This window comes from Zootoca vivipara, chromosome 7 (assembly GCF_965207765.1).
Source record: "Zootoca vivipara chromosome 7, rZooViv2.hap1.1, whole genome shotgun sequence".
NCBI lineage: Eukaryota > Metazoa > Chordata > Lepidosauria > Squamata > Lacertidae > Zootoca > Zootoca vivipara.
In genome coordinates, this window is record NC_142590.1 from 56,534,792 (window position 1) to 56,555,401 (window position 20,610).

Consider the following 20,610-nt stretch of genomic DNA (forward strand, 5'->3'; position numbering starts at 1 on the left):
GTTGTGACTACTTCTCTAATCCAAATGACCTTTTTGTTTTCTTTCTCTAGGTTAAATGGTGTTGCACCAGGACTGTAGGGATGAGAATAGGCTGCAGAGCCTGAAATTATAATGTGGGTAAATCCACATCGTTGAAGACTTATTGGGGAGAAAACTTCATTGTTGAGTCTTAAAGATGCCTATGCATTCTACCTCCCTGCTGTAGCACTTTGATGTGGATTTAAGAGAGTGGACCGTCTAATCAGCATACCTCAATAGAGAACAAAATGTGTTTGATGTGTTAGTTACATTTTGAGAGAGAGAAATATTGTTTCCCACCCACCCAAATTTTATTGTTTGCTTACTCCTGTCAATCTTCAGCAATGGAACTGGAGGTTCTTTTCCTTGGTTCAGTGAGAGCTGGCATTTTGAAGCTTGTCATGCACTTTTAACAGGCACTGGAGCCTCACTGAACCAAACCTGGCTAGCCGGCTGCCTTGAAATGTTTGTTGTTAAGTACTAGAAATACTTATCTCGGAAGCAAAGAAACTATACCTCACCGTACTGTTCCTTGGTTGACCTTTGTTCATTGATGAGCCCTTTCTGGTACAGTAGTCTAATGTAAAAAGGATCCTAGGTTTGAGGGACCAAAGTTGTGTCCCCCAGGCTTCAAGCAGTGACTCAGAAACTAACTTCAAAAAGAGACGTCAGAGAGTCTGGCAAGTGGGCATTATCAACCTACAGTAGTGCTGTCTGCAAACAAGCCAGGTGTAGATGCCAGTACAGAGACCAAAGTAGGATGTGGCATGTGAGAAGCTGGAATCCCCCAAGGAACTAATAAACTCTGCACTGAAGCCCTCACAGTTTTCTGCCTTTCTTGACAACTATGGCAATGAACCCATCTGGAAGCATCTGAATAGTGGTAAGAGATGAGACGTTAAGACAGGGTTGGTTTAAAAACTGCATTCACCAAAGGAGACACACGGGCTCTGTTTGACATGATGGAACATGATGGAGAAAGTTGTCCACTTCCCGAGAGCTGTCCTTCCTGCTACAGGGCTTGCTTGGTTTGGCCATGTCTCTCTCTCTCTCTCTCTCCTGGGCTTTTTGATTGTCTGTTGGAACCTGGCATTGTATAGGAAGACTTACCGGGAAGAAGTCTTGTGTAGGAAGCCTTGCTCCTTGCCTGTAACTGCCAGTCAGGTGAGACTCACCCCCCCACCCCACTTGTCAGGGCTGCTTAGTCTGAGAAAACAAAACTAATTTATCTTCTTTTGATCTGTTGGTTAGAGTGGTTCAAGGGGCACAATAGAGCCTTGGTCGCTCACAGTGCACATACCCTTTTTAATAAGAAAAAAAACCTTACTCTGATGAGAAAATATTTGTAGAAGGTTTAGTATGTAGGTTGTATTTTTGTTTTAAGCGTATTGATAGTTTTAGTGTATTGATAGATATAATGAGCTGTTGCATTGTTTAAGCGATGTGGTCACATTTTAAAACATTTTAGGCATACACATAAAAAAGTAATGCAAAGCGTGTTCCTGTGTTTACCAGTGCAATTGTATTGCATCCCCTGAGATAAACAACAGACATGTTTACTGAAAGTACAACAGGAAATCAGTGGGGGGAAATTCTGTTTTAAAACACTCAAGGACTTTTTGCCTTGCATAATGGTCGTAGTGTTGAGTTAAGAGTACTGGTTGTGTCAACCCTGGGTCCAACCCTGGATCAAGGCTCTTATCTTTAAAATTCAGGAGGAAACCAGGGTCACTTATGCATATCTTCTTTATGCCAAGTTGGAATGGAGATGGGAGCACTCTGGGATTCTCTCAGTACAGTCATACCTCGGTTTAAGTCTGCTGCGGTTTGAGTACTCTCGGTTTGAGTATTTCGCAGACCCGGAAGTAACACTTCTGGGTGCCGCAGCATGCGGATGCGCAGAAGCGATCTGTGCGGTGCGCACATGCGCAAAAGTGTTCTATTGGCGCTTCGCGCACACGCAGAAGAGGCGCTCCGTTTAAGTACTGCTTGGGGAGCAAATGGCTCCCTGGAACCAATTGCGTCCTTAAACCGAGGTACCACTGTATTGAGTGTCACTTTCTGCAAGGGCTGCGGAACATTTTAATTATTATTTCAGCTTGCTTTGGGCTGATTTCTCTGGTGAGTTTATTGGCTGTTTTACTCACTGGTTACTGTTTGGTTTTATTTGTTTTTAATCAAAGTGGCACTGAGTGCTTTAGAAGACTGGACCAGACTTTTCTTTTCATAACCATTTGTTCCAGACCTGTCTCCTAGTCTGCCTCAATATACTTTGCTGGATTCAGGTGGTTCTAGGTGTTGCCCACTAAATAGAAAATGGCCAGGATATATTTCAGGCTTGCTTTTGGAAACAAGCCAAAATTGATTAGGATAAATGGATGAGAGAGGCAGGTGTCTTGTTGCTGCATGTATGTTTAATTATAAATGTTTTGCTTTCACCCCAAAGCAGAGCAGGCAAGCAACACACTTCCAGGTTTCTGGTTTGATTCATCTCAAGCTTACAGGCCTGGTGTGTGTATTAACTTTTTCATCCCAAAAGGCTGTGAGCCAAGTAAAGAGTCTTCTGCTTTCCTTTGATTAAAACAGCAACAACGAAACAGCTGGGCAGATAAGTTAATGTCAGCACAGAGAAGCTAAGGCTGACGTAGAATTGTTTGGTTGTGATCCAGGAGATTCCCCCTTAGAGATGGACAACAAGGGCTGGTGCCCTTACATTAGGGCAGGCATCCCCAAACTGCGGCCCTCCAGATGTTTTGGCCTACAACTCCCATAATCCCTAGCTAACAGGACCAGCAGTCGGGGAAGATGGGAATTGTAGTCCAAAACATCTGGAGGGCCGAAGTTTGGGGATGCCTGCATTAGGGCATCTTCCTTCCCTGCACCCCCAGCAGCAGCTGCTCCTCAACCTGCCTCAGAAGCTGCTTTTGATGTACAGTCACATCTAGTTCAGCATTTTCTACCCTGACTGGCACTGGATCCCCAGGTTTTCAGACAGTCCCACTTGGAGATGCAGGGGACTGAACCACGAACTTTGCGCATGCAAAGCACATGCTCTGCCACTGAGCTGTGGCCCTTCCCCTCAGTTTCTGGCTCTGTTAAACCACACAGACTGAACCACATGGGAGCTGCTGCTTTATGATGCTCCCCAGCAGAGATGCAGTATATAGGTCACCTGCATATTCCTGCACTGCAGGGCGTCGGACTAGATGACCCCCAGAGTCCCTGCCTACTCTACAGTTCTATGAAATACTGCAGCCACGTGGGCAGAGCCAAACACCTGGTCCCATCCAGTGAAAGGGGGCTCAGCTATGGTATACAGCCCTGTGGATCATGTTAGCAATTTTGCTCTTGCAAATTAAAGATGGAAACCGGTGGGTTTCGTAGACCAGTTGAAATGAATGAACCCGAGTTAGTCATGCCCCTTGACTTCAGTGGCTCTGCTCTGAATAGGACTAGCATTGGCCGCAACGCAATATATATATGTAAGTTAAATATTTGAAGTTGACCTTTTAAAGAAAGGGGAAAAACCTCAGTGCAACCTAATGGATGTGTAAGCCATTCAAGAATGATAATGAAGACAGATTTTATTTATGCTGCAGCAAAGTAGTATGCAGGAGTGGTGAATCTTTTGGGAAAGGCATACAGTGGTACCTCTGGATGCGAACGGGATCCGTTCCGGAGCCCCGTATGCAACCAGAGCAGTACTCAACCTGAAGCGCCGAATCTGCGCATGCTCACTGTGCGATTCAGCGCATGTGCATGCGCAAATCGCTGAACCCGGAAGTAACCCATTCCGTTACTTCCGGGTTCAGCACATTCGTAACCCGTGTTGTATGCAACCCGCAGCATTCGTATCTAGAGGTATGACTGTATTACTAAGTGCCAAGCTTCTTGTTGCAGGACTACCGTAATTGCAGATTGGTTTCCTGATTATTCCTCCCTTAAAAAAAACAAAACCAGAATAAGCTGCCTGAAGATGGGTGGGTTGGGTGTGGGAAGGTGGCTGGCAGGGTGAAGTATTAAGCATTTCATTCCTCCCCACCCAAACCTCCCCCCTCTGCTTCCATTCAGTGCTTCCTGAAGCAGCTTTTCCTCTTTAAAATGACAGTGGAGTACCTTGGCATGCATTTGAGAATGACATCTTTTGGTCTGATACTCTCTATTTTCTCAGAGGTGTGCTGTGGGGCTAAGTGAAACTGAGATGATGGGAGCCTGACCGAATATTTAGTAGCTGGTGGGTATTGCTGAAAACAGCATTTTAGCTCGGTGGTGAGGCATGTTGACTGCAAGGATTTGTCATGCTCTGCACCTTTTAACCATTTTTTATCCTTGGGCTTTACAAGCCCCTGGGTAATCCTCAGAGGCTGCCTGCTGACTCAGCTATGTGCCAGCAGCCGCAATGTGTCAAGCAGTGATATAGGAAGCCCAGGGGTCTCTGGGGAGCCAAGCATTAAGATGATATCAGGAAGCTATTTGCCATTGGAGAAGCAGATGCATATCCCTGCCTTGCACCCTATCCAGCCTGCTTAGTAGGTGATTTATGTGCCCAAACCCCAGTGGACGGGAGCAGGCATAATGCAAGGTCTCCACACTGCAGATGGAGCAAACCATTTCAGTGATAAATGCAGTGTGCAGAAAAATTGAACGGCTGCGCCGAACATGACAACACCTCCCCTTTCTGAAAGCAAATATTTTAGAATTGGGAAAGTGGGTGGTTTAGAAAGGAAAGGCATTCCCTTGGCTGCCCTTTCTCCCACCCCCTAGACACAAATCACTGTCCATGGGCTGTTAATTTCCCTTCTGTGCTAATAATGCTACCTCTGCCGAGTGACAATGAATCTTCAGAGCAGGCACCTGCTACCAGGCGGTAACCCTGGTGACAGGCCTAGTCGACAGACTTGAACTATGAAGCCAACACAGGGATGGTTAAAATGGAGGGATGGTTACTTCAAAATATGGGAACAACAGCATATTATTTGAATATTTGTAGCTGGAAAAGCTGGGGGGGGCAGGTGCGCTGTTTCCCTGCAATGTGGTCTCGTCCTATTGGGAAGGGTATGTGAATGAAACAACCATGTGAAGTGGGGTTAAATGTGTGGGTCTTTCTTACCCAACTGGCATCCCAGGGGAACCAATCTTCTGGAAAGGTCTAGCCATATAGCTGGCCCCCACCCACATGGTTGCGCCATTCAATGTCTCTTGCACGCACACCAGCACCATTGAGATTATCCATGGTTGCTTCCAGACAACCTGCTTGTTGAATGTTCAGTCTGATTTGCTTGTGGAGAATGGTATACAATGTCACATCAAGCAATTGTTACCCCACATTTTCCTGCCACCTTCTCTACTGCCGAAACTCTGTGTGTTTGTTTGGAAGTAGGTTTGCTGTGCAAGAGCATCAGACCCGTTCTAATGACGTAACCTGAATTTGCCCCTATGCGCTTGAATCCCACCTGCGAAACAGTGACAGATTGAAGACACCCCATGCTTGAAGACCTCACATTAAAGCACCTTGTGACGTGAGTTAGGTTGAAAAAGAAAAGAAAAGAAAAAGTCTTGACCACTGTTCTGTGTCTTCCTAGAATCTAGACCATTACCACATTCCTTTATTTCCCCCCACCGCCCCCATTGTTTGAATAACCCAATAATGTAGCCTATCCCAAGACTTTTAAATAGCACACCTCATAATACATTTTCTTGGCATGAAATGCTGACTCTACCACATCTCTGAGCAACCAAAACCTCTCACGCTGAGGCAACCTGACAGGGCCCCTCTATCAACATGATCTAAAGAGACTTCATGTTCCCTCCCTAAATTCAGACTCGGAAGCGATGACTGAGTCTGTCTTTCACTTTCTGATGCTGCAGCTGGGCTCACATTAAATAGAAATCCTTGGTGTTGTGCTGAACTTTGGTAGATTTGCTTGGTTAGTTGCTCACTCTGGTTCATTACCCCTACCCAGCAAGGGGCAAACTGCATTTGGAAGAAAGAATCTGCTTACAAATATCCTAGCCACAAGAAGCTGTTTCAAAAGCTTGAGGGGAAATCTCCAGCAATCAGCCTCTGGGATTTCATGTGTGGTGTTTCTCACCTCAGCCCAGTCATTCTCATCACCGCTTGAAAACGAGGGATATCAAGACTGACAGGACTGATCTCTGAAAGGATGGTTCTTCACTGAGCAGAGTTGCCCTTCATTTTCTGACTATTGCGTTGGCTAGCTCTAATAAATGAATTGTTGTTGAAGGCAATGTGCAAGGGCAGTAGCCTGAGAAGCTGATGCTTGCACTCCTGACAAAGCAGCTGTTGACCACAAGCCAGTATCTACAATAGAAGCCCACTTCTGTGTCATGTTTGTCCTATGATTCTAGGTGTTTGTTTTTTTCTTAAATGTTATGCTGGTGCCTGTGGGCACTCTGTTGCAATGGAATCACCCTATTAAAGTAGATTCATTTGTTCTTGTACTATTGCTCCATGGAAATTACGGTAAATGGAGATGGCCAAGCTACACTGCTTTGTCGATTCCGCCCTAAGTGGAATAATATGTTTACATCAGCAAATACTTTGATGTGGAATCTCTTTTGGCCTCCCTGGAAGAGCTTTCTAAAGCACTACACCACTGTCAAAGCTAAACCGCCTTAAAGTAGCAATTGCACATTAAACATTCCTTTAATGTGCAGAAAATAGAACTCTTTTTGTCGGGTACATTTGGCTTGTTCTTAAATGTTTACTCTTTCATAAGAAGTATTTTCCCTTCTGACTCAGATAAACATTGGAATGTCTGTACAAGAAACTTATAAACTCCTGGGTGTTGTTGATGATGTTGTTGTTGTTGTTGTTATTCTTTTAAAACTGATTATCTCACAGGCTTCTTTATAATTTTCAATATTTGATTACTATGCTGCGTGGCTCTGCTGAGTTTGCTGGAGTACATTAACTGGAGTTTCCAACCAGTCTTTCTTGGCATGTACACAAATATGCTGACACATGGAAATGCAACCATTTCCCGCCGAACAAAATATACTTTCTGCGCAGAATAAAACCAAATGACTGATCCAGAAAGAAATATGAGAAGGGCTTAGGTCTTTAGCAATTACAGTATATGTTGAAAAGATAGATACATGAGGGAGGTTAGAGAAGTTCCTAGATCAGGCATCCCCAAACTTCAGCCCTCCAGATGTTTTGGACTACAATTCCCATCTTCCCCAACCACTGGTCCTGTTAGGTAGGAATCATGGAAGTTGTAGGCCAAAACATCTGGAGGGCCGCAGTTTGGGGATGCCTGTCCTAGATGAAAGAAGGGAGGCAATACAGATCATGTGTTTTATGATGTGCAGGAGAAAGGAGACATGCTAAAGATCCAGAGATAAGTCGTGTTGATACCTTAAAAATTGTTAGATTTTTTTTAAAAAAGTATGCAGGCATCTTGAAAAATTTCAGAGTGGAAATGGAACTACAAGTAGCTAGTGAGTGTTTGCTAAAGAACAAATCTTATTTTTTTTTCTATAATAAGGTACCCAGTTTAGTGGAGAAAACAAGTAATTGACAATATTCTTTTTATAAGCTTGAGACTGGTGGACCTCTGAAGTATTGCATCCTGTTTTGCACACATTTTAGCAAAAGACAATATTCATGTGAGAACAGCAACAAGAAGAAGACTGTAGTGGGGACTGCAGTATTTGGCATAAGGCTGCCCCCCGCCCTCGGCAATACCAAACACCCTCATTAAGACAACAGCAACAGAACTCATTGTGTACAAGTGAGCCCTGAGATGAATCATTTAAGCTAGCCAGGTAATGCTCAGTGGAAATCTGGACTTCCACACTTTATGCAATGTTTCTTGAAAGAATTGGGATGGGAAGATTTGTTTTTCAATCCAGCCAAGACTGCTTTTAATAATAGTTATCCAATGCAAATGTATTAACATTTTTAGTCTGCAATCGAAACCCCCTCTGTGTCAGGCTGGAGGCAAGGAAGGGTTTGAACAGAGGTGCCCCTCCACCCAGCCTCGGTGACATCTGCTTACAGAGTAATGCCAATGACACTCCACCAGTGTGGGTGGTAATGCTGCCGTCAGGATCTCTGCCTGTGGCCGTTCATGGAAATCCTGAAATGGGGTGTTCTGGGGATTGGGGGGGGGGCTGAGCATCCCTTGATCCTAAGCCAGCCCCGTTGACATCATCTGATGACATAGAACCCATCACTATGCTAGCTCAGAGCTGGTGCAGCAGTTTCTCTGGCTGCCCACCCTGGATGGCATAAAAAGCAGGGCTATATATACAGCAGTATCCCTGCTGCTTCATTAAGCTCTGCCACTCCCCAGCTGGGGATTGGATGGCCACCTAAATTTCCTGGCATCCCGTTAATGTTTTTATTTTGATGGCTGTTTCATAACTACTTCTTGTGGTTAAAAGTTTTAAAATTTTAATATTTTGGCCTTAGTAGGGATTGTTACATATTTTGACTTCATCGTGGGGGTGGCTGCCTTGTCTTTGTTCAGCTTTTGAAACAAAATGAACACATTGTAATGCTTACTACATTTGTTACTAATTACAGAGCTGGGGGGGGGGGGACGGCAGCATGGTGGTTGTCCTATTGGACAAGGACTAGGGAGAACCAGCTTCAAATCTCCACTCAGTTGTGAAGCCAACTTGGGCCAGCAGCCACTATCTCTCAACCTAACTTCACCTCACAGGTAGGATTAATCCTGAATGAGGATTTTAAGAGGAGGAGGAGGAGGAAGATGAACCATGCATGCAGCCTTGAACTTGGAGGGAAGAGGGGGCATAATGAAATAAATGGACACTACACCTCTGTCCACAACCATGTTAATGGAAAACCCTAAATCGGTGGGAGATGGGACCTCTGACTTAGGAGCAGAATACAGGCCTCTCCCCAGACTGCACCTCATGTCTGTGCCCACCTCAAATACTTTTGCCTGGCTGAAATGTGCCCTTGGAGTATGGTATGGCCTCTCGCTTGCCTTGCTCGAGGAGTGCTGTGTCTGTAGAAAATTCTAACTTTTGCATGGCTGGAATGTACAGGAACATCCACTGCTCCACCCACTTTTGTCTCAGCACTACCCAACATTGTCATGCGACCCATGAAAGGTTTACCATAAGGTCTTCAGGCTGAAAGAGGTTCACCACCCCAGACCTAGAGCTTTATTATTTCAACAAAATCTATTAAATTGTGATTTTCTTCCTCTTTGAAAGCACCACCATGGTTTTTCTGTACAATAGTTGTGTTTTAGTATGTTTTTCTTTCTGTGCTAGTATCAGTGAGTTTCTTTAGCGTGCCTTGCTATCTGCAAACATCCCTGGACTTAAGAGTTCAAGGCTTTAAACTCTGTATGAACAAGGGTAAAGAGATGCTGTGTGCAAAGAGAAGGCCAGTGTGATTGTATTGCACAAGACAGTTCCTCTAAGGGATAGTTCAGCATCTCTTAGAGAAGCGTGATCTCTGGAAAAGTTCCCAATTTAGACTTCTCAAATCCACATCCACCAGTGTGTGACTCTATGCTTTCAAGTACTGGGAAGGAACTTCTAGAGAGGGAACTTCATCTGGGTTGAACAACGAGTTAAGTGAATTAGCGGGGAGCAGACAGTTGGGGAAATTCCTTAACTCTCATTTGAAATAGTGAAAGAAATTGAAAATAAAACTACTTTTCCTACCCATTTTCCCAGTTAAACCAAAATTTCACAGTGAAAATAATCAGCTGGCACTTAGGCCTGTAACAGGCAGAACTTCACAAGAGACTCAAAACTGCAAAAATTGGATCTGGACACAGTTGGGTGATTCCCCCCCCCCCGCCCTTGGCTGAGAGTTCAGGTCAGTTTAGCAGCCACTTAGAGCTCTGACCCCTTGGGAATGCTGTGATATTCATGAGGAGGATTACATTTAGATGTTCGCTTCAGTTAGGGCTTGGAAATCCAAAACTTTATCCGGGCTCAGGTCTCACAATTATAGCGACGACAATGGAATCTGCAACAAAATGTTGCAGTGTGGAGGTGTGCCCCCCCTGCTCAGAATTCCAGCTACTCCATTCCATTCCTCCTCTCATCTTATCTCCCCACCTCCAGTTCCATGGCCATTGCACATACTTAGTCCTCATTGGGTATTTTTAGAGCTTTCCTTCCTTATGAAGGTTTTTTTTTGTCCCCCACCCCAGCCCACCCCGATGCCTGCTGATACCTCCTATTCTGGGTGAGTGAGTGCTATTTTGGCTACATAAGTAACTGCACTCTCACCATGAACATCAGAAATACAGGGAAACATATTTTATATTGCAATCAGAGTATCACCCTTCGACTCTAAGAGTTTACCGATCACCCCCCCCCCCCAGGAGATATTCCAGGAGTAAATGCTGTTCTGGACTTCTGACCCAGGATACAGTATACAATATCTTCCTGAAGGAAGAATAGTCCTGAATTTATGTTGCTTTGGGAAGGAAAGAATGGCTGGATATGAATGACAGAAGCTCACCTCTCTTAAAGTTGGGCTCCAAATCCTATTGTAAAACTGTAAAACACAGGTAGTGTTTTAGAGTACTAGTGGCTACTAGTACTATATACTGATAAATGCAAATTACTGGTTTTACAGATTTTTGCATTTATCAGTATATAGTACTAGTAGCCACTATATAAAGGGCTCTTATAAAGATCATTTAAAAGATAAATGCAAATTACTATATCTTGGATACAATATATTCAATAAGTTCTATCACATTAGCCAGTTACAGACATCCCTTTCATAGAATGATGCCCAATGTTAGCCATATTCAGAGCAGCTCCATTGGCATCAATGCATTTAAGTAACTTACATTCATTCATTTATTATTAAGTAATGCAGGTTCAATTATCTACTCTTGAGTAAGACTAACATTGGCTAACCCATGATCTTTTCTGACCTTCATTTAGGAACAGTGAGTTTATGGTTAGGGGTAAAATATGACAATTCCTTGAGCCAAAGTCAACAAATTGCTACTCCCAATGGAGGCCCACAAGCATATTGTCAGATACTAACTTAAACATCTGTACATGGGTGCGGTGCTAACAGACCATGCGTCCTGTGTTTTCCAGAGTGGCCATATAAATCAGATTTTCTTCCTTGGCTGTCAGAGCTAATAATCTGCTCTCAGCTGTGGTCTTTCCCCTATAGAATTGAGATCTAAAGGGCAAATTGCTAATTAAAGACAGATTGTATTGAATTTGTGACTCAGTGTGAAATGGCAAATATTCTTTCAAATGTGCCTGATGGATTAACTATTTTAAAGATATTCATGCCTTCCAGGGGGGAATATCCATCTGATTTGTCTTATGCTCCTCCTCTTAGATGAACATTTACTGTGTTAAGACTCCAAAATTTGTCCTTGTCTTAGGTCATTCATTCCCTTGAGACCAGTTACCTGTGATATAGGGGAAATGGAGAATTCATCTAGCTATTCCAGACTTTACCCAGTTTATGTGAAAAGCAGGTCTAAGAGGTTTAGATCCAGTTCTGAGCTGACCTTTTCAACTGTTCTCTATGGTAATATCCCAACGTGGTGGGCTAGAAGTATTCTGAAATGATAACGAGCGGCAAAAAAATCAGACATAAGCTGGCTGTAAGTGTAAATGAAGCATCTAGTTAGAAAATAAAATCAATGTACCCATCTGTCTGATGTGTGTTTAGCCAAAAGTTAATGACCACCTTTGTTATTTAATTAATTTATGGGGTTGTCATTGTGGCAACCATGAGAGCAGTGGTGTCTTTGAGAACATCCCCTGGTGCCTTCCAAGCCTTTAAGTTCCCCTGTCCCATACATTGCCCCCTTCCTCATGAAGTGGCAAATGTGGTTCTCCCCCCCCCCACTTGAAAACTGAATGATGAGGCTGGAAGTGTGATGCTATCTCCTACTTCCTCTTCCAGCTTGTGAAGACTCAGCAGTCAACCGAAAGTGAAGCAAACGAGGAGGTAAGGAAGGAAAAGACAGCTATTGGGGAAACACAGAAACTGGGGCGGGGGGGGGAGTGTTGTAGGAGTTTTATTTGAAGTTTTATTCTGTTTTAGTCCTCTGTTGGGAGCTGTCCAGAGTGGCTGGGGAAACCCAGCCAGGTAGGCGGGGTATAAATGATAAAATTATTATTATTATTATTACTTTCTCCATGCAGTGCAGAATTTTATAAATTTTCATCATGTTACCCCCTTTTCTCTAAACTAAAAACTCCCAAATCTTTCTTCATAGGATATGTTTCATCCCTTATTGATTGTTTTATATGTACAAATTGTATATGATGTGATCCTACTCATTCTTTGAGAATTCTGTATCCATGACTATTCATGGATGGCTTCATGTGGTATGTGTATTGGGGGGCCAGAGGGGAAATGCAATTGTTGCTGCAAGTAATACTGGCATGTGGCATTATTTGGAGGTGGATGATCAAGGTTTTGCAGTGAGAGGTTACTGAGTGGGTTGTGTCCAGAACTGTTGGTTCTCTTTCCCTGAGAGGAGGGAGCATTATAGGTGTGATTGCTGTCACTCTCATTTTGTGATATCTACTTTCCTCTGCAAACTTTCCCTTTTGGGTGGAAAGGCAGACCCAGCATGTTAGCTCTAAGAGGCAGATTCTTTATCTTGGTGTTTACATAGCCTGGAATTTCCCTGAAAGGGCTCGCTTAAATCCGCAGAATTAGCTGAGCTGGGTAAGCAATTAGGTCTGGATAAAGTTTACATGATCCAGAGGCAGCACAAGCTAGAGTTTGTAAGTGAATGTAGTGATGTATGGAAGTGAGAGCTGGACCATAAAGAAAGCCGATTGCCGAAGAATTGATGCTTTTGGATTATGGTGCTGGAGGAAATTCTTGAGAGTCCCATGGACTGCAAGAAGATCAAACCTATCCATTCTGAAGGAAATCAGCCCTGAGTGCTCACTGGAAGGACAGATCCTGAAGCTGAGGATCCAATACTTTGGCCACCTCATGAGAAGAGAAAACTCCCTGGAAAAGACCCTGATGTTAGGAAAGTTGGAGGGCACAAGGAGAAGGGGACAACAGAGGACGAGATGGTTGGACAGTGTTCTCAAAGCTACCAACATGAGTCTGAGCAAACTGCAGGAGGCAGTGGAAGACAGGAGTGGTCTGGTGTGCTATGGTCCATGGGGTCACGAAGAGTCGGACACGACTAAATGACTAACCAACAACAACAACAGAATGTCTATCCCGGCTTGGCTGATTCAGTCAAACTTGCCTGCTGGTGCTGTTAGAACACAAATGCAGGCAGTCAAAAGGATCAGTGGTAGCAGGGTCAACTCCAGTGTGGTTGGGACCAGGGGGTGCTGCTGTTTTAATTTCCCAGAATGCCCTGGGTGTAGGGCATTGTGGGAAATTTAAAATGGTAGCTCCCTGATGCATTTTCCAAATAGGGGCCAGGGCAGGGGTCAGGAGTGGCCTGTGTGTAGCTGCTAACTGCTGCCCATGCTGGGGTTGGTTACCTTGGGAAGGCCTATCAGCACCACAATGTTCAGTGCTGTGCCTCTGACCATTCTCTGGAAGACCTGCTTACACTTCTGTGGAGCAAGCAGCACATCCTGTGAAGGAGGGAGAGCCTGATCTAGAAGTGAATAAGCAGGTTCACTAGGCATGAAGGTGAAAGGGTCTGAGCACAGCTATGCCTGGCTCCTCCATAATGCATTTTCTGCCACCTGGGCTAGAATTGCATGAGACGAAGTGTCCCTTGATGTCTCTTGCCTCTGTCCTGAAATGCCCTCCACACTCATTGCAGAGCCTCTGCCTTTCAAAAGAATGGGAGCTAAGCTTACTTTCCAAAGGGAGACAGGATGGGGCTCAGAATTTCTGAGAACTCATAGCCTCACCTGTTCCAGTGTTAACTGATGCCCGCCAGGACTGGTCGGGTGAAAGGCAGGAAGATCTACAATGACAGGCAGAGCCACCCACTGACTGTAACTGAGAGGGCTGGCAGGTGGGGGTGGACTCAGACTGGTGGGGCAATACCCTATTCGCCCTAACGGTCCAGCTTCCAGCGCGCTCCGGGAAGTTTCCCTCGTTACCGCAGACAGCAAGGGGGGAAAGCACTCTGCACATGCATAGAGGCGCCCTTATTTTATTGCTGCTATTTTACACAGCCGCATAAAACGGGCGCTGCCGTTCTCTACGAAGAAGAGTTCCTTGCTCTTCTAGGGTTTTTTTTTTTTTAAAAAAAAAAAACCTGGGCGAGCCTTTTTCTCAGGCGGCCAGCTCTCTTCTTTCCCTTCCCGCGGGCTCTAGCTGTGAATGATCCGCTCTCCTTCCCACGCAGCTGGCGGGGATTTCGAGGTAAGCGCCGGACTGCGCGGCGGCGCAAGGGGCGTGTGCAGGGAGCGCAGCCGGAGGAGCCCAGCCGAGAACCGCGGCTGGAGACAGGCCGCCCGCCCTCTGCCTGCCGCTCGCTCCACCCTCTCCGCCGCCTCTGCAGGTCCCTCTTAAGAGCGCCTGCGCTGCCGGCCACCCTCCGGCAGGTCGGAGCTGCTTGGGCCGCCAGCCTGCTCGCCATGGCCATGGCTTCCCCGGCCATCGGGCAGTACCCTTACCCGCTGCTGCTGGAGAAGGAGCAGCAGCGCTTCCTCAGCGCCAACGAGAGGAAGAAGATTCTCAAGCGCTCCGCTGCCAATGACCTGAAGCCGCTGCCGCAGCCCCGGCGCAGGCACCCGCCGGAGCCCGCGCAGCAGCAGCCCCACGCCCAGGGGGGCAGCATGGCGCAGTGGGGCGAGGGCGGCGGGCCGGGCGACGACGAGCCCCTCGACAGGAAGGCTGCGACAGAGCGCGACCACCTTGGAAGAGCTGCTGGCCCCGAGGCGCAGCCCAGGACCGACAAGTTCCTCGACGGCGTCCCGCTCGCCCCGGCGGACTACGGGCTGGCGCTGGGGGCTCCGGTCACACCCCGCGAGGCTCTGGCGTCTCCGGGCACGGCGGCCAAGCCCGCCCGCTCGGGGCTCCCGCACCACCCGCACCCGCAGCACCACCACCGGCTGCGCCTGAGGTCCGCGGCGCCGCGGCTGCTGCCCGACGTGCGCACCATCTTCGAGCAGCCGCGGGACCCCCGCGTGCGGGAGGAGAAGGGCGAAGGGCACCGCTTCGAAGCCGTCGCGCTCTGGAGGGGCTGGTGCGACCTGTGCGGGGAGGCCGTGCAGCAGCGGGCGCTGCGCTGCGCGAGTAAGTGGCTCTGCTTTTCACGTCGAAGGGCTCCCTCCCCTCCCCTCCCTCTCTCTGTAGACAGGGCAGCCCCACGCTTTAGACAAGCCGGCGGAGGCGAGGGAATGGCTCGCTGGTGGGACTCTGCTCCCTCCTGACCTGAAGATGACCCCTAATATCCCCCTTGTATATGATAAGAGGCAGTGCAGGTAGCTGATCCTCTAGCCATCCTAAAACGACGGCACCCCCCCCCCCGTCCCAGGGTAGCTTCTCCTTGCCCCACCTTTGCAGGGGTCCCACCCTTCGTGGCGTGCAAGCAGATCACCTCTGCTGGCCCAGCCTGTTCTGATTTGTGCACAGTCGATCCTCCCCTAATCCCTCCTGAATTGTTACTGCCTCTTTAAAACCAGAGGGATTCTCCAGCCTCCTCTCCACCGTCCCACCCCGTCACCCGGGGTCGCCTCTTTTGCAGGTGAGTGACCGCTGATTCTCTGCGTACATAGCGCAAACCAGCGGTAGCTATTCCCCGCCTCCACCATGGCCGGCCAAGGAGACTCCTTTTGTAGGACACTGGAGATATTCGCGCCTTAAAAAAAAAAAAAACATCGATAATGTATTGTCCCAAGGTAGATAATAAACGTTGTAATCTTGTTGGATCCGATCTGCATTCCTATCAAAGCACTGCACTTAGAAGTCCTGGAGGAGAGAGCGCAGCTTTATTGGAAGTCTGGCGCAGGCACTGATTTATGTTCAAGACCTGAGTGCTAGAGCCCTTTTAAAAATTTCATGAGGTATGTTGGACTATTTGCTGCCTTCTATTTGAGCTCCGGCTTTGAGAATTCCAACCCTCTTTGATCCTAATTAACGAATTGGCTTACACATCCTTTGAGTATTCCGTTCTGAAACTGCAGCACATCAATCAATTAATAAGTTGGTGCAGATGTGTTTTGCAAGCCCTCTTATCATCTGCGTTGTTCATCTAAAATGCTTAATCTTTTCAACTTCGTGTTCACCATTCAGTCTCCTGTTGGGAAATTCCTATGTAAACACACCAACGGGATCAATCTGATCATTTGATGTACATACTTTAGATAGGTTACTAGCTGTTCAGATGAATGTCAGCTGTGTTCCCTTGCATGGTGCTTATTTGTTAGGGAGGAGAAATTACTTTAGTGTTTTCCATTTTACTTCACTGTTCCACCTCTTAAACCTTCAAGTGGTTCCCTTCCTTGCTCTCTGACTTGTGTGATCATTTACAAACTTATTCCATTGCTGCTGTTTACCACGCTGTTGCCAGCCTTTTCCATAGGAGCCTATCAGTAAATCACTTGATGATAATGTAGTTGGGTTTTCTGTGCATGACTTGTATATGATTCGGTTAGAACTGCTGTGCTTTTTGATGTTGTCTCTCCTTTGTAGAGTTATGACTTTTGTGCCATTAAATTTTGCCACTGGAAGTTTTACATGGCAACTCTGTTTTTAATTCAAATGTGGAATTTGATTTCAAAACCGGAATCTTTGAAACTTGGAGTCTGTTGATTGTTTTGGCAGGAATTACATGCGAAATCTTAAAAGCTATCTAGTGCAGCCAGTTACATGGTAACAAAGACAGTTAAGTACTAAATAGCTGTTACATGCTGCCAGGTACAAAATACCATTACGGTACTTGTCAGCTGGTACAAGTATGAAACACTGTCCAACATTGAATTTGTCAAATGTGAACAAATTAAAAGGCCTGTGCATTCATAGCTAGTACTGCAAATCAGACAGGCAAATGCCAGGATAGACAGAACAGGGTCTAATTTTTATTTTTTAATCCCCCTGTAACCTCATTGGGGGATCTTCAGATCACCTGCTTGTTGAGCATTTGTCCTGATTTATTTTATTTGAAAATGTATTATTGGCTCTTTCATAAAATAACAAGGTTATTTTTATAACCTTTCATAAAATAACAAGAGTTAATGCTTGTGAAATAACCAATGTCTGATACGTGTGCGTCAGACATGGGTTATTTCACAAGCATTAACTCTAATTTGTTTTTTGGGGAGGGGGCAGTGTAAATGATGTTGCATCCAAGCAAATGTTACCATACACTTTCTAATGCATTTTCTTGTCACTTCCCTTACCACAAAAGTCCAATCTTTCAGGGAAGTGTGTTGTGTAAGATGTGACAATCAACTACAATGGCACATCCTGAATTTGCGGGTACAGTATATGATTTGAATATGATTGGGCTTGTGCCTCCTGACCCCATCTCCAACCTCCATATGTTCATGTGTATCGTTTATACATGTCTACACCTGAATGCACAGAGGGTCATGTGATCCAGGGCTCTGAAAAATGATGATTTTTTTTCAGGGTGGGGGGTGGGGCGGGCTCCAGGCAAACACTGCACTTGCACGTGAGGAGGTCAGAAGCAGGGCCAGCAGGCAGGACCCAAGTAAACCCCTTCAAGATGCCTAGAACCAGGGGTACCAACTTGGAAAAAAATATCAGGGGCACCAGGTAAGCCCCCCCCCCACAATCAATCACATGACATGGCACCTACACACACTTTGAATGGCAATGCCCATTAACTTTGTGGGGGCTCTTCAAATATTTTACTGGGGAAGCCAAAGGGACCTCAGCCCCTGGGAGTTGGCTCCTATGAATAAACAGGCTCATGTATGCGAAGACTGGAGCAGCATAAGAGATGCCTAGGTTGCTTCACAACTGCTTCCCTTGCCTGTCCTAGAGTTATCTGAAATACATTTTTAATTGGATGGGGCATCTAGTGATTTGAAATAGGTTTATTCAGACGTGTTCTGTTTCACTTGCAAATAACCCTAAAGCACCCAGTATTGCGACAGCGGCCTCTGCACATTTTATAAGCCATTCATTATTTGTTATGATGGCTGGATGAGCATGTGAACATTTTCCTGTGAGCAGTGCTGCTCCTGGCTGAGACCTCTTCTATGGCTAATACACATTTCCTGTTTTAGTGCTGAATTGTCACTTGTCTTAGAGGTAGCTACTGACTCTACTCCACCAAGTAGTTGAAAATGAAGGCTGCAATTCTGTACACAAGTCCTTTTGCATTTAATGATACTTTCTTCTGAGTACACATACAGGAGGTTGTAGTGTGAATAGTGCGTAAAAGTGAAACGGTCGTGTTGCATTCTTGAATGGCTAATGGAGTGTTGTATATTGTCTGGCTGACTGTACTTACGTAGTAGTTGTGTTCATGCTGCAATTCTGTTTGTGTGCATTTGCGTTTGGGTTCATTTATTTTTTCCAGTGTGTATGAAAAGTTGAATAAAAAGCACTGGCAATGCTTATCCATTTCAGGCATTTCAGTTCCCAGGAGCTGAGCCACAAGAGCAGACGTGGGAGACCTTTTGTCTATGGAAGGCGGGGCCTTTCCTGCAGTGGCATCTCCCTGATGGAGTCCCCTCCCTGGGGAAATCTGTCATCTTTCCCTCCCTTTGTTCTTTCAGGCCCACTTGGAATACTTTTTTTATTTTATTTAGAAAGATGAATTATTCAGGAAGGATGGTTTTTTGTTTTTGTTTTCATCTGTGGATGTTGGCTGGCTTTCATTAATCCTAAATGACACCCATTAAGAGTGTCCTAAAAGATAACCCTCTCCCGGAAAAGCAATCAGCCGAGATAGATAGGTCAGATTAAAGTCTTTTATGTTCCAAGTTTTAACAAATTAGAAGTTTTTCGTTTGGGTATGTGGTACAGGTGAGTCTAACAAGATTTTCCTGTGTTGTTGTTGTTGTTGTTTTTTTAAAAGGATATATAAGATGCATTCATTTGTTTACCCCGCCAGAAGTTCTGATTGTCATAATTGTAATAATAACTTTAGCATATTTACGGGGTGTGTAGGGGGTGGGATAGGCACCATTTCCCTAGCATCCCTGCAGAAATGGGGCAACTCTCCACCAACCCTGGGGCTGGTGTGGTTAGCTTCCTCTCCTGACTTCTTTTGGAAGGAAGTGCAGGATATAAATCAAATAAATAATAATTGTTGATGGGAGGGAAAAGAAGAAAAACTTGTGTCCACACCCCCACTCCTGTTTTGCCCACAGCAAAACAGCAGGGCAGTGGATTTGCCCATGTATGAAGTATTTTGAATTCCTCTTCTAAGTAAGACTTTCAACACACCTATCGGAGAGGGCATAATTTTCCTTGCGTTAAGCATGTTTGTGTGTGTGGTCAGCACATTGCTAGTGGTTTTCAGCTGAGAGTGTGCCTAAATCTGTCCCATAAACTGACTTGGGATTTGAACTAGGAGCTCTCAGCTCCTGGTCTCCTAATCGTTAATCTGCACCTAGCAGCCATTACATCTCAGTGCAGCAGAGGAGAGAAGAGAAGGGATACAGGGCTACTCCACTGGCACAGTTGAGAGAACAGAAACCTTTGTCAGTTTCTCCTCCTCGAACTTTTCCACTGCAGCTGGCTATTACCTGTTTCCCCCTTTTTAATACGTAGTCATAAAGTAAGCCATGGCTGGGTTTTTAAGCATTTGAGAAATGTAAGACATACCCCGAAAATAAGCCATACTTCCGCGCCGCGGAAACCAACCCCCAAAGGCACCTCCACTCACAGAGTCACTCCATGCGGCCAGCACTGCAGGAGCACGATCAGCTGTGAAGCGGTGCTCCAAGAGCTCCGCTTAATAGCTGATTGCGCTCCCGCCTTGCTGGCTTAGGTGGAACGCCTGAGCCAGCGGCCTCCATCTGGCCCAGCTAAGGACGCCTGCTGCCCCGCCACCCGGAACCGGTGGCTGCTGCAGCGCCGAACACTCAAGAGAGCCCAGCAGCGCCCCGAGCCAGCGCCCTGAGCCGTAAAAACTGTACTGGTAATAATAATAAAAACCGACATCCCACCGAAAGTAAGCCACCTTGTGTTTTTTTGAGGAGAAAAAGTTATAAGACGGTGTCTTAAAAAAGGGGAGACACAGTAGAAGAACTTGTAGCAGTGGTTTCTCTTTTCTTCCTCCTCCCTCTCAATCCATTTTCCTTTTGTGTTGCCACTTTTAGTGGGCGGGGACTGCCTTGTTTGTAGTGACTATGATCTTGTACTCTTGTTGCTAGTGCTAAATTTAAATTGATCACATCTCAATACAAGATTCAACTGTGCATACGGTATCATAATTGTCTTGGACTAAGCTACATTCCTGCATTTGACAATGTGTTTGTGTGTTTCCTGCTTGATCTTCCAGATCCAGCACAGTCATTTTTATTGTTGCTAATGTAGTCTTAAATGGATTATAATTGAACCATTATTTTCAGCAAGCATAGTCTTTAATACTTCTTTTGGTTTGATCCAACATTTGCTAACATTTGAAAGGTTATCTCCGCAGTTGCTAAATAACATTTTCCCCATGAGGATTAATCTAATTAATCCAACTTTCTCTGCTTTCTGGACATAACTATAAT

General features: G+C 45.6%; 2 protein-coding genes across 4 annotated transcripts in view; both read left to right on the plus strand.

Annotated features, from left to right (window-relative positions):
• IKBKE (inhibitor of nuclear factor kappa B kinase subunit epsilon) overlaps positions 1–6,838 on the plus strand; it is a 50,395-nt gene extending 43,557 nt beyond the window's left edge. For both annotated transcript variants that reach the window (XM_035123119.3, XM_088674341.1), the window contains one exon: positions 51–6,838. In XM_035123119.3, coding sequence (XP_034979010.2) covers positions 51–78 — 28 coding nt within the window. In that variant the 3' untranslated portion in view covers positions 79–6,838. The remainder of the gene's footprint in view (positions 1–50) is intronic.
• Positions 6,839–14,529: 7,691 nt separating this feature from the next.
• The window catches only part of RASSF5 (Ras association domain family member 5), a 97,240-nt gene continuing 91,159 nt past the window's right edge, over positions 14,530–20,610 (plus strand). Inside the window, exon 1 of one of the 2 annotated variants that reach the window (XM_060277129.2) lies at positions 14,530–15,205. In XM_060277129.2, coding sequence (XP_060133112.1) covers positions 14,545–15,205 — 661 coding nt within the window. In that variant the 5' untranslated portion in view covers positions 14,530–14,544. Of the gene's footprint in view, positions 15,206–15,635; positions 15,657–20,610 lie in introns of those variants that run through there. The other variant, XM_088674354.1, reaches the window with a different exon arrangement.